General features: G+C 37.3%; 1 protein-coding gene across 9 annotated transcripts in view; it reads right to left on the minus strand.

Moving 5' to 3' along the window:
• Window positions 1-15,946, minus strand: part of Arhgap6 (Rho GTPase activating protein 6) — a 536,433-nt gene that overhangs the window by 48,552 nt on the left and 471,935 nt on the right. For all 9 annotated transcript variants that reach the window (XR_005498297.2, XR_005498298.2, XM_017602284.3 and 6 more), the window contains exons 3-4: window positions 12,713-12,784; window positions 1,601-1,857 (exon numbers count right to left, since the gene is read on the minus strand). Coding sequence is in view for 7 of the 9 variants with exons in the window: in XM_017602284.3 (XP_017457773.1) it covers window positions 1,601-1,857; window positions 12,713-12,784 (329 nt within the window). In the remaining 2 variants the exon portion in view is untranslated. The remainder of the gene's footprint in view (window positions 1-1,600; window positions 1,858-12,712; window positions 12,785-15,946) is intronic.

The raw sequence follows: 15,946 nt of genomic DNA on the forward strand, positions 1-15,946 counted from the left end.
GTGATACACAGACTTGAGGAAGAGGGCAGGCAACAGAACGAAAAGCAGCTGCTTGCAGAAATATCAGATACAAATTCATGGAGGACCATAATTCTCAAAAGAAAATTCTGCTGGATGTAGTTACTTTTTTTTATTGCTGACATACTTGCATATTGCTGACATATTAAGAGGAAAAACTAAATGCACTTTGAACGAGTTAGAAAATCTCCACAAAACAGGGTAAGTATTGTTAGTTACAACTTTAATACACAGACTTCTCCAAGTGGAAGACAAAAGATGGGAAACATATGATTAAAATATTTTGATTCAACCACTTCATTTTTTGAAACATGAAATGCATACTCAACAAATGAGGTAAAGTTATAGAAGTCTTGTGAATAAAAAAATCCTCAGCTATAGCTCTAGGAAGTACATTTTAAACATAAGCAGATTCAAACTGGATGTTGTGGTATATGCCTGAAACCCCAGCAATATATAGGAAATTATAGCCATCCATCCTGGATGAAGTATGTGGTAAGAAGTTACCTGTTAGAGTCCTGGTGGGGTCCGTACAGAAAAAGAGACATTTAGGAAGCCCACTGCCTAGGTCCTAGGTTCTCAAACATCTCTATTTCAGGGATTTTTATGTTACTGTTATTTGAATGTATAAACAATCTAAGACAATTGAAGGCTTAGAAGAACCAATTCATTTGGAAAATTCAAATATTCCATAATTTTCTCAGTTTTTCCTCTTTGAGTCATAGTCAATACCATAAAAATAGTAGTAGAGCCTTAAGTCTTCCTATACTTTGGAATAACTCTTAAATGTTGGTAGCTGATTAATCACTGTGGGTTATAAATGGAGGTTTGCTTTTACATTTAACTAGGGCAGTCTTTAATAACTGGAGGTGACAAATATTTCCAGCTCAAAGCTTAAAGGAAAGGGAAAGGCCTCTCAGGGACAGGGAACATGCAGTAATTATGCTGATCACCACCCATGTGGCTTGGCAAACTCAGCTTTGTAGGTTTGCAATTAACAGGCAAGGAGCCCAGAGCCTAGAACTTAATGGCCATTGCATCACTGGCACCACATTGATTCAGCATGGATTTGAACAAGACTGTATAGACTTATACAGCTCTATTTAAGAGGGGAACAAATTCTATTGATAAGAAAAATCTAAATCATTGATTTTTGAGATGTTGCAGCTAATTCATTGATCCAGGTACATCCTAAGAATAGTACAGAAAAAAAATTAACAAAAACACTGGACCCTGGCCTCAAGACTCTGAATTTAGCATAGAAGTGGTTCATGTTCAAGAACAAGCCTTGTATGGATGTGGCCCATAGGTGGTAGGGTATATTTGTCTGATTGAGCAGAAAGTCTAGCGAGACAGCAGGAAATAGCAAAAGACCAGCATTAATGGCAGTAGTGCTGAATATTTGGGTACAAAGTTAACCAGGAGGGAAATTGAGTGTTAACTGCCACATGGACACTACAGGTTATCCCCTAGTGCAACTGCTATCTCTAATGTGTCCAGTTGATATGATAGCAGAGATTCAAAGGGAAACTTTGCTCATTTTCAGTATTTTCAGAGTCAGAGAAGATCTTGGCCAACTCACCCTTCTCCTGGCCCGGGGAGCTGGTTCTGGAGTGTTTGGGGATGTAGACTCATTTGGTGTTTCTGAGGTTGAGCTGAGAGATGAGTTACTGCTTGAGAGTTCTTTGTTTTGTTTTTTATTCCCAAATGGGAGGAGCGAAGACACAAAATCCGATGCATCCTTCTGCTCCTCCCTCTGCAAATCTTGCTTCAGTTTATATGCCCGGTCATTAGCAATGACTTGGGATAAGGGCATTCCAAATGCCTGTGGGATGAATTCTGCAAGGAAAATATCAAATATTTACATTCAGGGAAGGTCCAGACAGGAGAGTATGTTCAGGTGCAGCTAATCCAGAAAAGCAGATACAGTCAAATTTTTGTCTTCCAAACAATTGATTCACGAATCAGCATACTGGGATGGCTTTGTATTGTTGAGCAAAATGGCTCAAAGTTTCCATTTCAGTAAAAGCAGCTAGTAGGTACAAACTCACACTTTAGAAATGCAGGTCTCTAATATTTCTAATAATTTCTTCAGGTACTCAAATCTGTTTTAAAGGAAATAATTTTACTAAGAAGTTTAACATTTGAACAGAATATAAGCAGTAGTTCATGTTCATGAGCACACATCTCTGTAAACTGTTGCTCTTCTATTAATATGCTTTAGAAGTCTTTGAAGGAGGGTTGGGGATTTAGCTCAGTAGTAGAGCGCTAGCCTAGCAAGCGCAAGGCCCTGGGTTCGCTCCCCAGCTCCGAAAAAAAAAAAAGAAAGAAAAAAAAAGAAGTCTTTGAAGGCAGAAGAAAACCACAACAAACATTGATTGACACCTACTATTCACTATGTCAAGTTTCACAATTCTAGGGATGGAGGTGCTATAAAAGATCTCAACTCCTTCACACAAGGGATTCTGAGGTAGGGAGGAGACGTGCAGAATCAGACATGGAAATAATTGTAAGATGTTGAATCTCATGTGAGCAATAGAGAAATGAATGAATCCACAGTTGAAAGTCAGTCAATAAACTTTAAGGCATACTGTAAGGCAGTGTAAGAAATAATGACCTAATGGGCAGAAAAGCAATTTAAGAACACTTTAAGAAATTTGCTTTCAGGGGTTGGGGATTTAGCTCAGTGGTAGAGCGCTTTCCTAGTAAGTGAAAGGCCCTGGGTTCGGTCCCCAGCTCCAAAAAAAAAAAAAAGAAAAAAAAGAAAAAAGAAAAAAAAAGAAATTTGCTTTCCCTCCCATTGTGTTCTGTGTCCCTACCTCCTATTTCCACCCATCCGGGTTACAGCAGTCCCTTTATGATCTATACTTAGGCTTCCTGATGATCACATACAGAAGTGGGCTTGACTATAATACAGATTCTTGGAGACCCAGGATACATTTTATGGAAATTTTACCAGGGATTATTTGGGGAAAAATACAATACAGAATTCTTAAAAAAATATATATATATATATTGTATTATATATAAATATATATTGTATTATATTATATATATGGACAATACATGTGTACCCATATATATTAAATACTCAGAGATAGACATTTTATTAGTATCATTTTAGATTTACACAGAAAGTATTAATATTCAATTAAGTACATTATTCTTGTTAGACTCAAAATCATATCTTGTAGCAGCCTCAGCAAATTGGAACCGAGGAGAGCTCTATTTTTTTTTATAAGCCCTATGATTGAAATTGTAATGACCAAGGGAAAATAACTCTAAGGTTATTTGTTCTTTTAGCAAAAAGCTAACATTAAACCAGGTGAAAAGAGCCTTTGAAAGGTTTTTCTACTTGATCCTTGGTAACATTTTAAACTAGGCTAATAGCCAAGTCTCCATTAAGAACAGAAATGGTACTTTAAAGGCAAACACCTCTGATCTTATCAAAAGATGCAACTTGTTTTGAAGTAAAATATTCTAACTTCATCTGGGGATTTTTTCAGAGGATCTTGCTCTATCAGTGAACTATAGGGAATATGCCAATCAAATATGTTATGCCTTTCTTTTTTGAGGTAAGTCTATTATTACATTCCTATCACCAGCAAAACTAGAGGCAAAGATCAGTTCCAGTGCACTTGGAGGGTTTCTTATAATAATCAGAAATTCTTCACAAAGTTTGGACAGCCCTAAAATATAGAGGTATGGCTTGAGGATAGAAACAGCAAAGAGGACTTTGAAATAGATCATGTGAAACGGGTCTGCTAAAGTAGGCATATGCATGACAGAGACTTGTTCTACAATGGGTGCTCTTTGGTCCTCCCATAAACATTTTTTCCATATAAGAAAACCCGGGGGTTGGGGATTTAGCTCAGTGGTAGAGCACTTGCCTAGTAAGCGCAAGGCCCTGGGTTCGGTCCCCAGCTCCGAAAAAAAAGAAAAAAAAAAAAGAAAAAAGAAAACCCCATCAGTCTTATTTAGTGATTTCTGGTATCTCTGGGGAATAATGACATTTGACTTTGGAGCTTACAATTTATCTATCTGTAGGTGAGTGTGTGTGCAAGCAAGTGTTCACAGAGGCCAGAAGAGAGCACTGGATCCTCTGGAGCTGGATTTACATGTAACTGTGGGATTGGGAAACTGAGTTTGAGTCTTCTGAAAGAGCAGTTCATGCTCTTAACCACTGAGCTTTCTCTACAGTTCCGCTCAATTAGCATTTTTAGTATCTGAAAGTATATCACTGGGTTTGTAAACTGTAATAATTGAACACAAATTAAAAAAGAAACAGTTGAAGTCATTTTCTCCTGATATTTACTCTTCCTTTGATCTCATTTGAAAGATATAGCCATGAAGCATTGGTTGTTTTGTTGTCATTGTTTCTGGTATGGCAGGCTTCTGTTAGGGCTGAGCTTATTATTTTAATGCTAGAATTTTGATGTGGCCTCTTTAATTTCTTGCTGCTTTCTCCAAGGACTCTCATAAGCTTCACAAAGTAGAACAAGCTCCAAACTATGGGATGTTGTCTTGAGGTCTTTATAACATTGTAGGAAGGAGCCCTGGTTTTTTTCTTAAAAGTACAGCTAGCTATTGGGGGAAATGTTATTTATGAGCCAATAAAGCATTGGGTGCGTAAGCCTATCTGAGTTCAAATCTTTTAGTTTGTTTTTTTGGTGAGGATGTCAGAGAAACCTGAAGATTCTTTGCAAAGACAAGCTAGTAAACTTGATAATAGTTTGGTTTTTTTTTTTTTTTTTAATGACAAACTATTACTTAAGATTCACTATGCTGTGGCTAGGGACAACTAGTATTATGTTGTAATCTGAGCCATATGTTCCACCATAGCCGTGCTTGTTTCTTCCTTCTCATGAAACATGGGGTAAAAGGTGATGAATTTTCCCCTTTACTTCCCACTATACCTTTTCTAGCCCCACCCTCCTACCGGTAGCTGAAGCTTAACACCGCAACGTTCTCTTTGTCATTTACTCTTGGTAGTTTTCTACTATTGTTGACTTTGATTCACATTTAAACTCCCAGTCTTCCATAAAACTTAGTGGCTTGCCAGTCCACTTCCATGGCTCACATGACTCTCTGCTCTTGTATACCCTTGTCTTTTTCTCCTCTTCCAACCTTTCCCTGTATACCATGTTTGTCACCCACTCCATTAGTCCCATGCTGGACATTGTTTTCCCCAGAATTTACACTTCATTTCAATCTCTAGCTCTTACTTGTCCTCCACTCATCAATGATCCTTTACACATCAATGTATGTCTCCAAAGCATGTCTACCTCCTACTCTTTGCTTACTAGACTTTGCTTGAATTATTAGGGTTGTCTGCTCTTTGTGGCAAATAAGACTTCTGAACATCATACATTGACATGTATCTCCTTTTCATATTTCATTTCTATTTCATCGTCTTCCCATACTACCTTCATGTTGTCCTCTTTCTTATCTACGTCTCTCTGCTTCCACCACAATCATCATTCCATGGTACCATTGCTCCTGGATTTCTAAATAGCTTTCAAACTGCCCAGCTTTCTTTCCTTTGGGCTGTTGTTGACTCGACTCCAATTTCAGGTCATACACTGTAGCATGATAGTCTAATTTAAAACACTGTGAAGTTGCTTCTTCTTTAGTATATTTCATGTTGTTTTAATACTGTTATCATTTAGATCAAAAGTTGTGCTGTAATTTAGAAAGTTCTCTAGCCTGGACTGCATTCTCATCTCTAGTAATTGTGTCTATGAACATGTATGTATATGAGCATGTGTGTGTGTGTGTGTGTGTGTGTGTGTGTGTGTGTGTTTTCACGTGTGCACATGCCCATGCATTGCATGTGTGTGTTTGTCTGTCTGTCTGTATACATTTTTGTGTCCATGTTCTTGGGGGTTTGAATTTGCATATGCACATGAGGAGATCAGAAAAATTCGTGTTCCTTCCTCAGATCAGATCCTTACTACCTTTCATTTGAGACCAGATGCCTGGCTGGCTTGGAAATTTGCTAAGATTTTCAGGCTAGTTGGGTAGTAAGCTTCTAGGGAATCCACTGTCTCCACCTCCCACCTCATCCTTTCTGGGGTTATAGGCATGCACCACCAAATTGGGCTTTTATACCACGGGTCCTGAGATTCTGATTCAGACTCTCACCCTTGTGTGGCAACCACTTTCCTATTTAATGATGTTCATAGCCCATAAGGATGGCTTTTTTTTTTAATTAACTTGAGTATTTCTTATTTACATTTCGAGTGTTATTCCCTTTCCCGGTTTCCGGGCCAACATCCCCCTAGCCCCTCCCCCTCCCCTTCTGTATGGGTGTTCCCCTCCCCATCCTCCCCCCCTTGCCGCCCTCCCCCCATAGTCTAGTTCACTGGGGGTTCAGTCTTAGCAGGACCAAGGGCTTCCCCTTACACTGGTGATCTTACTAGAATATTCATTGCTACCTATGGGGTCAGAGTCCAGGGTCAGTCCATGTTTAGTCTTTAGGTAGTGGCTTAGTCCCTGGAAGCTCTGGTTGCTTGGCATTGTTGTTCATAAGGATGGCTTTTAATGGCAGTATTGAATCCATTTCCTTGGAAAATTGTACATGTAATTAATTCTTACTTTTTGTATTAATACTTAATGTGAAGTGAAATAGAAACTGCAGAAAATAGTCTTTTATAAGTTTTACTTCACACTTCATGTATAGTGACTATTCTTTTGTTTGCCCAATAATTAAACTACAAAAGATTAGGGACTTGGAAATCTTGTGCATGAAATTATGATTTGCAAACCAATGTCAGCCTTAAATTAGTTTCCATATAGAAACCAAAAGTTATTTGGACATATTTTAAATTGGAGCGTGAATAAAGAGATGTCATATGATCTGTCTTACATTTTTATACCAAGCAATTAAATATGCAGGACATGATTCATGCTGATGGAATTGATTAATATAGCATATCAAATATTTGTGAATCACTTCTTTTTTTATTAGACGAGCAGGTCATCTATGAAGAGCTGTTCTTCTATTTTTAGATGGCTTAACTCAAGAGGTCATTCACAGCTTCCTGTTTTCCTTCTTTCCCTCTTGAGTCTCAGTGATGATCATTTTTCACATGTGCATCTGTTACTAACGCAAACACTAATATTCAAAGGGAAGGAAATAATGTGAACTGCGTACAAATATGCCACATCAGCACACAGTCATCCCAAGGTTGTGTTTCCCAAGATAGCCAGGCAATGGCTTCCAGTGTTGACGTGGACAAGGCATTATGTTTTGAAGAGCTGTCATAGAGTAACTCTTCAGTTAATTCTAGAATACCTTGTTTTTAAACACCAAAGCTGACTCATAGAGCAAACCACACAGTTAAACTTACTATTCTTCTCTTTAGAAGGAAGGATGATGAGCCCTTTCTTTTGAACCACCAAGAGACTCTTGTATGTCAATACAGAATACCACCAAGCTTTTACTGAATCTACACACACACACACACACACACACACACACACACACACACACACACTTAGAGAATGCAAACAACAATCTCTCCCTGCCAAAAAAAAAAAAAAAAACCAAAATAACAAAAAAAAAACCCCAAAAAACACAAAAATACATGCTTCATATCATAGTTTGAAAGGGTACTTTCTAAAGAGCCACCTAACATATTCATTGTATGTCAATCCCAACATCAAAATCATTATCCTACAGTAAAGCAAAGTGAAACAATAATCAATTCTTCATATAATTTTCTTCAATTTTCAATGTTTGATTTATCTACTGCAAACTACAGTAAAATTAAATGGAAAATCACCAAGTAAGAGAGTCATGTGTTTTAAATGGTTTCTATCATAGTACATTTTAGTAATTGGAGTTTATTAATGGTTATTCTTGTTAATCTTTTACTCTGCCTAATTAAAAAATATACTTTACCATAGATATGCATGCATACACAGGAAAGTATGCTGCACATAGCTTTGCTATTAGCCACAACTCGTGTCATTGATGGAATGTCTTTGGAATATCTCCCCCCATGAATGGGGATGGCTCTATTGTAGCTAATTGCTAGTGCCAGTTAAAAGAAACCTTTTATTTAGTTTTACCACAACAGTGGTGAACCAACGTGTTGGGCAAGAATCTACTCCTAAGCCTAAGAGTTGAGAGAAAGTTTGATTTTTCTAAGTAAGAGGGGGCCAGCACCATGTTGAGCCACATGATGGTCCAAGCAAGGGATCTTTAAACAAAGGAACAGAATGGGGGTGGTCTGCTCACAGACTCTAGGTCCCCTGCTGTGATAAGACTGACAGCTTAGAGAGTTAGAGGTTAAAATCTGCTTTTAAAACAAATGTTGTTTAGAAAATCTTACAGGAGATTCATATTCTTTCTAACTTGGGCTCCACGGGAATTTTGGGTTAAAATCCTAGTTAGACAAGCTGCCTGCTTCTTAATGACAGGTATTTCGGAAGGTGATTAAGTTTGGTTTTAGAAGAGAGTACAAAGTTTACCTGAATCATGTGGGGATTTTCACCCATAGTTTGGAACTTAGGGAAAATTAGTCACTGACTCCAAGTAGAGAGTTGTGATATTTAAAAGTTAATAAGGTTATTAAAAATAGAAGTCTATACACCAGGCAGAGTGACTATAGGCATATATTATCGAAGTTATTAATAAAAAATCTGAGGCTCTGGGTAAAGAGCTTGAGATATATATATATATATATATATATATATATATATACATATATACATATATACAAATATGTATATGTATACATATATACAAATATATATATATATTTGGGCTAAAGTTCTGGTTTGATAAGTTGTTTATTTATTGGTATTAGAATGGATAGAAGGGGTTTAATTTGTTTTATGAATTACCCTGCTAAAGGCCATATGGCTCGATGATGCTGGCTAGTGAGGGTTTGTGGTTATTTTTGATATTTACCACCACAGGAAGCTCAGGTTCTCTTAACATGGGCTCCACAGGAATTTCGGTTTAATTTCCTGACATGACAGATTAAAAAAGCCTAAACAGGTTCATACACTATTGTTTAGCTTACTTCCTTCTTCTTCTTTTTTTTTTTTTCCGGAGCTGGGGACCGAACCCAGGGCCTTGCGCTCGCTAGGCAAGCGCTCTACCACTGAGCTAAATCCCCAACCCCCACTTACTGCCTTCTTAAAAAATATTTAATCTTCATAATGGATGTGACTTTGAGTTTTATGGTTACATTATTCCTCTGGGAGAGAGTGCAAGATACAAGCTTTTCTGGTTACAGACTAAAGAACATGGTATTTTGGGAAAAAGGAGTTTGACTTTGTGTATTTCAAAAGGGTGATTAGGCTCTGGATACCTTCCATAGTCATATGGATCAGATTTGATAAGGGAGACCACCTGAAAAACCAAATTCAAGAGAATCAAACAAAAAGATATCTGTACCTCTAGGTGAGGTAAAACTTTGTGGCTAGGCAGCCACTGGGCAGAAACTGCCTATGTCATCTGTAGACTAATACTGTCCAAAAGGGACACATTTTGCAGACCAGTTGATTGATAATCTTTGCCAAACCAGAATTATCAGCCCGTCAAGATTTCTGCATTTCAAGAGTCTGTCAGTTCATTTTGGGCCAGAAGGCTAAAGACTTGTGCTCACACGTTCCTAAAAGAGGACTGTGCTAGTGGATATTTATCTCTACAACCTCTCAGTTCTGGAAGCCATATTAAACTTCCTATATTTATAAATATTTGGTTATTCTCAGATTTCTGACAGGGTTGAAGACTGATTATAGTCTCATAGCCTACTTAGGTTGTTTAACTTTGATAATACATATTTAATTATATAGTTATCAGATAGTATACAAACTAGCCAGGCTAACGTATAGATTTTAAACCTTTCTTAAGCTGGAATGGAAAGCTAAATATTCTGTTTAACTGATAAAATGTTGGACTGGGTGTTAGATATATTTTATGCCTCTAATTTACAAAATGATAGTAGTTATGCTTAGCTTATATTTAAGAGAAAAGTTTTTTTATTAGACAAAAGGGTGAAATGTAGGCTGATGTCATTATGCGGGTGAAGACAGGTACATGACAGAACGAGGTCTGTCACTGGACAAGAAGGAAGGATGGTCAGGAGAAAAATTTTAGAGGAGAAGGAGACTGGAGCAAGGAGAGGAAGAGCAGCCAAGAGAGAACATGGCAGTGGATGTTAAGATTTCTCTCTGCACATCTACAGATTGCTATGATTACTCTTAAGGAATGGATGTGTACAGGGCTTTGTATGTTGTTTGGAGCAAATTATATCTTATCAATTATAATGATCAGAGGTTATTGTGTTGTGCATTCTTTCATGTGGTGATTTAATTGAGTTTGAGAGAGTGTGTGGTGGGTGGACACACTGGGCCAGCACGGAATTGGGATGTGTATGTCTAGCATGGTGGCAACCTGCATTGGGAACTAGATAAGTAGAGTAATTGGGAACTAGATGGGTAGAGAGATTGTTGCTGGGCTCAGAGAGTAGCCATCGGCAGTGTGATATGGGATGAAGCTTAGCAGGTGAAATACTTTGTTGACTGAGATGAAAATATCCCACAGATGCCATGTGGCACTATGGTGCCTGATCTTGTGCAGGATAAAAGAAACCTCTTTTTAAATTTTACCACCACACTAAAGCCATTATAAGTCATTTATATTGTTCCTCTAAAACCTAGGGGACATTGAGGAAGATGGAGTGGATAGAGTATAAGATCTTTGAAGCTGGGAAATAATTTTGTGAGATGCTGTCTTCTGCATATGGTATGTCCATTTCACACAAGAACACATAGCATCTGTGCATACCTGCATAAGAATTGCACAAATAAAAGACATGGACATAGGAAGAAGACTAGTTAGGAAGGAGGAGGGATCAATTGGATAGGGTGAGAAAATATCAGGGCGATGAATATGATCATAATGTAATATAATATATACCTGTGAAATTATAAAAGATAAAATACGAAAATAAGGGCAATAAATCATCAAATATATAATAAATACAATTAAAAGTTAGCAATCACTATGCAGCTAGCCCATTCTTTGCTTTCATTATTGTAGAAGCAAATTCTGCTGAAGTAGTTCACATCCCACTGAGTATTCTGGGAATATGATCACAGTTCTCATGTTAGAATTTATATATTGGAAATTTTAAAAAGAAAAAATAAGCTCATGTCTGAGACAACCTTACATCTCAATATATTCAGATTCACGGCTGCAGCAAAATGGCCATTAAGTGTTCTTTTGTCTGTATATTGGTGAATTGTGGGCACAGAGTGATTGGTCTTGTGCATGCCAGATAAGTATTCTACCACTGAGTTTCATCTACTACTGAGCTCCATCTACCACTGAGCTTCGTCCCTACCCCTTGGCCCATAGGATACTTAGTCGTTACAGACATGATTTTATCTTGCAGCTACAGTGTAGATCACTAACACTTTTATCTCATTTTGTCCAGCTTGAGGTTCAGACTGTAGCATGCTGTCTACGGCTATTCAACTCAGGTTCTCTCTTTAGGCATAGCTGATTGGACAGATTAACTGGAACCACAACCTTGGCTGTAGTCACCAACTGTCTGGCTACAGGAAGTGTTACTGGCACTTAGCAGAGACCAAGGATGCTGCTAAACAGCTTACACTACATAATACAACATATGCCACAATGTTTTTCCAGTCTGCATTGTCCCTAGCACTAAGGAAGAGAGACCACACTCTAAGGGAAGCAAAGCAGTGATTTCCATTCCTTATCATACTTTGTATCCAAATATCAAGAACTAAATATCATAACTTTTAAAGCACCGTTTAAGCTATGTGTGCATAGATTGGTATCCATTTTAGAAGTAAGGCTCATCAAATGCAATTTGTAATGCATTTATTTTAAAAACCATTGCTTTCCACTATGAGCACAAATGCAATCACTATAGATGAGAACTTCAAAGTGAGACACAACATTTCTTCATTCAACATTCATTCATTGAGGAACATAAAATGAACATATGTTTACACAATTATACCATTTAACAATCAGTTCATATAAGACTATAAGAACAAGTCATAAAATAATAGACTGTAGTAATGGGGTCCAGGTGACCTTTATAACTAAAGAGTGCAAACTCAAATTGACCACAAATGTGTCTGAAAGAATGGTTCAAGTGTCCTTTCCCTAAATAGCTATGGAAATGGACACAAATCAGTATAATGAAAGTTAGTAATTGCCGAAAACATATGGGACCCAAACCAAGCATTCTGTGATCTAACAAAAGTGCTGAGAATGGCCTAGCTTCAGTGAAGCCATGAGATGGAGATTGTTTCTCTTCTGTAGTCATAGTACGTGAATCCAAACTCTTTCTCATTTAATTAGTCCTGCTTAATTGTCTACATTTACCAAACAGCTGGTTAGTATTAGGCATGCTGTCCATGGCTACTCAACCCAGGTCCTCTTCAGGCATAGCTGATTGGACAGATTAATTGGAACCACAACCTTGGCTGTAGTTACCAACTACTCAAACCAGCTGAACTCATCAGTTCAGCACAGAAATACTCAAACACAGAAAAGTAGACTTGAACAGGTCTCAATGACATTCCATTATGGAAATGGGGTTGACATAATGGAGCCCAACCATATAAATCTATGCAATTCAAAATCTCAGACCAATCCAATCAGCATGCTCCCTGCAAAATGCATTGGCCTTACCTTTGTCTTTGTTCTTTTCCTTCCCTAGCGAATCCAGTTTCTTTCTCAAAGATTTCTTTCTCTTTTGTCCATCTGTGAATAGTGAAAGAACAAGAAGTTGTAAAAAAGTAAGTAGTCAAGTGATTTTCATGTTACAATTATAGTTGACATCTTACTTCACTCATAGAATTCAACACTGTAAACAGAGGAAAAAACTGAGAATATCTGAAAAATCCCCAATTTGTAGCTCATGTAACCAGCCTTGAAATTCCTTTTAAATGTTCTTTCAATCATGGGATGAGTTATAAACAGTTCTCTTTCATATGTAATTCAGCTTTGACTTCCAGATGTGTTTGTTTTTACTATTACATAAGGCTTTTCCTGTTCTCCAGGTTTATGCAAGTCACTGTTCATCTTGAACAAAATCTCCATGACAGAATCAACTATATACACATACAGCATTGACATTTATAAGCTATTATAGTGTAATTGGAAAAGGAAATAGATTTGGTGGCTGACAGAATTCAGGCCTAACTACTGTCATCACATTTACAACCTGCAGAATTTTGCATAAGTCTCGATGCTCATACGTAAATAGTAAGAATGGCATGGTTGTGTTGTGAGAATTTCATGAAACAATGTGTATAAAATGCTTAATGTAGAACCTGATCCATGTCCATAAATTCAGTTCTACTTTCTGCCTGGGGCTTTCATATTATTTTACAGTATGCCTATCCCATAATTTAATTATTCATTCATTGATGAATGTTGCTGTTGTTTCAAAGGTGTTACTGTAAGTAGGGGGATAGTCTCACTTAGCATATATATATATATATATATATACATATATATGTATATATATATATATCTTTAACAAATGTACTTAATATTCTCCTTAACTCACCAAATAGTAAAGATACCACTTACATTGCTTGGCAGCTGCAATCAAATTCCTGAGATGTCATCATCAAATACTGGCATTTATCATTGCCAGAACATGTTTTGTGATTATTCAGCTTACCACAGAGGGGGTATGAATCAGGAATCCACACTGGGCTCAAATAGCAAAGATGGAGTTCATATCCATGGGTACAGTTCAAAGTGGATTAAGAATTTTGTCTTGCAGAACATATTCAAACATGTAGTAAAAAGTGCTACCACCCAATAAAATTTACAAAACAATACTCCGACAGCAGGAAATAACAGAATAAACACTCTGAATGCGATGAGCATTCCTGAGATCCTGTTGGGATTGCAGTTGTTCCCAATTCCTCCTCTACCTTGCAGAGCTTTTAAAGAAATGAAGGAACACGACAATATTGTGAGTAGACACATTTAATACCTTTTCCCTTCCAAAATTATCCCCCAAACATTTTCTTCTCACAAAAAGAAAATAGTAGGATTTTTAACCTCTGGAGTCATGAGATTTCTATGAGGGGGAAATCATGTAAACCAGTTGTGATGTAGCCAAGAGCCATTGATCGCTTCCTCCCTGATGTGTTCATATCGTAAATGTCTAAAAGTTGATCTAGCTACTAGAGAATATCGGGACTTATTATATATACACAGATGATAAAATGCACTAGCTACACAAGATTCTAATCTGTTCTCCAAATAGGATTGCTAGTGGCTTTATTTTGTAATGCTTTCTTTAGTGCTGGTTCATATTACCAAATATGTTTGGTCCATTAATAAAATTTCCTTCTAAAAATCCTTTAATTCTTCAATTTAAACAATTGACTGAAAAGAGTAACTAAAGTATACATCTATTAAAGCCTAAGAGATTTTTTCTGTGGTGCTAGGGATGGAACCCAGGACCTTTCATATGCCAATTTAGTATTCTATCACAGAGCCCAAGACAAGAAGCCACAGGCTTTTCTCATTTTTTACTTGAATTTTATAAGTTTTTAGGTTAGCACATAGACTAATGGATTTCACTATGAAGTCCATATACATATGTTTCATTAGAGTTTGTTTTCAACCATTCTCCTCTCCCACTTCTTTATCCCATGCACACAACCCTTCTGGCTGGTTGTCTTCTTTGCTCATTATGGGCATCCATAGGACAATATGTCCTTAAACATATTCCTCAACATAAGCCTTCTTTGGGAAGTGCAGAAATCTGACTTTGAATCTAAGTCTAATTGCCTTTCCATTCTCTGACTTGGGGAGCTTTGTGCTTTAACTTGGATTTTCAGTTCTGGAAACTATAAGATGAATAGATTTTCTGTGGGTTGAATGTAAATGCATATTAGGTTATATTATAAAATACACATTTTAGTGTCACATCAGCAATTCCTTATGTCAGTCTTCATGAACATTTAGAGGGTAAGATTGTTGTATACACCCCTCTCCATCCCACACACTTCTTTCCCTAATGTTTTATTACCTTGGGTATACATGTCTAGTCTCACAGGCTCACCTGTCAGCTGGGCACTATGTTTTCTTCCCCGACCACCTAGGCAAAGGTAGAGAGAGAGTACTAGCTTTGACACTAGAGAGTTCTGTATAGAGATTCTGAATTTTCCACTTCCTACTGACAAATTACTTAATCGCTCCAAACCTCAGATTCCTTATTTATAAAATGGGAGAGATAATCGGTTTCATTAAGAAATGCTGTGTGGGGGTTGGGGATTTAGCTCAGTGGTAGAGCACTTGCCTAGCAAGTGCAAGGCCCTGGGTTCGGTCCCCAACCCCGAAAAAAAAGAAAAAAAAAAAGAAATGCTGTGTGGGTAGAATAAAGTTGTAGATACCACGTGCTTAGATTATAAAAAAATATTCAGTAAGTACTGACTATTCATTGATCTGTGTACATCATTGATCAAATCATGTATATCAGAGAGGAAATGCATGTATGTATATTGTGTACATTCCAGATGTCCACCCACAGAAGAGGGCTATGATCCTTTGGGATTATATGTAGTTTTGAGCCAACAGGCAAGTGTGTGAACTAAATCTGGGTCCTCTGCATGAGTAACAGATTCTCTGAACTGCTGAGCCATCTCCCAGCCCCCTTTGCATATTTAGTAACAGTGATGAAAACCAACTAGCACAAGAGAAGAGGTTCCATACACTTAATGCTGTAATGAATGCAAAGAATGAGTAGGTTCTGTTTGCTGGGCCAAAGGTCTCCTTTGTTTCTACCAGAGACATAGACAAGAATATAGCCCAAGTAGGAACAAAACAGCCATATCCAGTCCACTACTGCTCAGGTGAAAATCAATGAACAATGATTTATAATAGCTGAGAACTGAT

The sequence above is a fragment of the Rattus norvegicus genome, chromosome X, assembly GCF_036323735.1.
Source record: "Rattus norvegicus strain BN/NHsdMcwi chromosome X, GRCr8, whole genome shotgun sequence".
NCBI classification, from domain to species: Eukaryota; Metazoa; Chordata; class Mammalia; order Rodentia; family Muridae; genus Rattus; species Rattus norvegicus.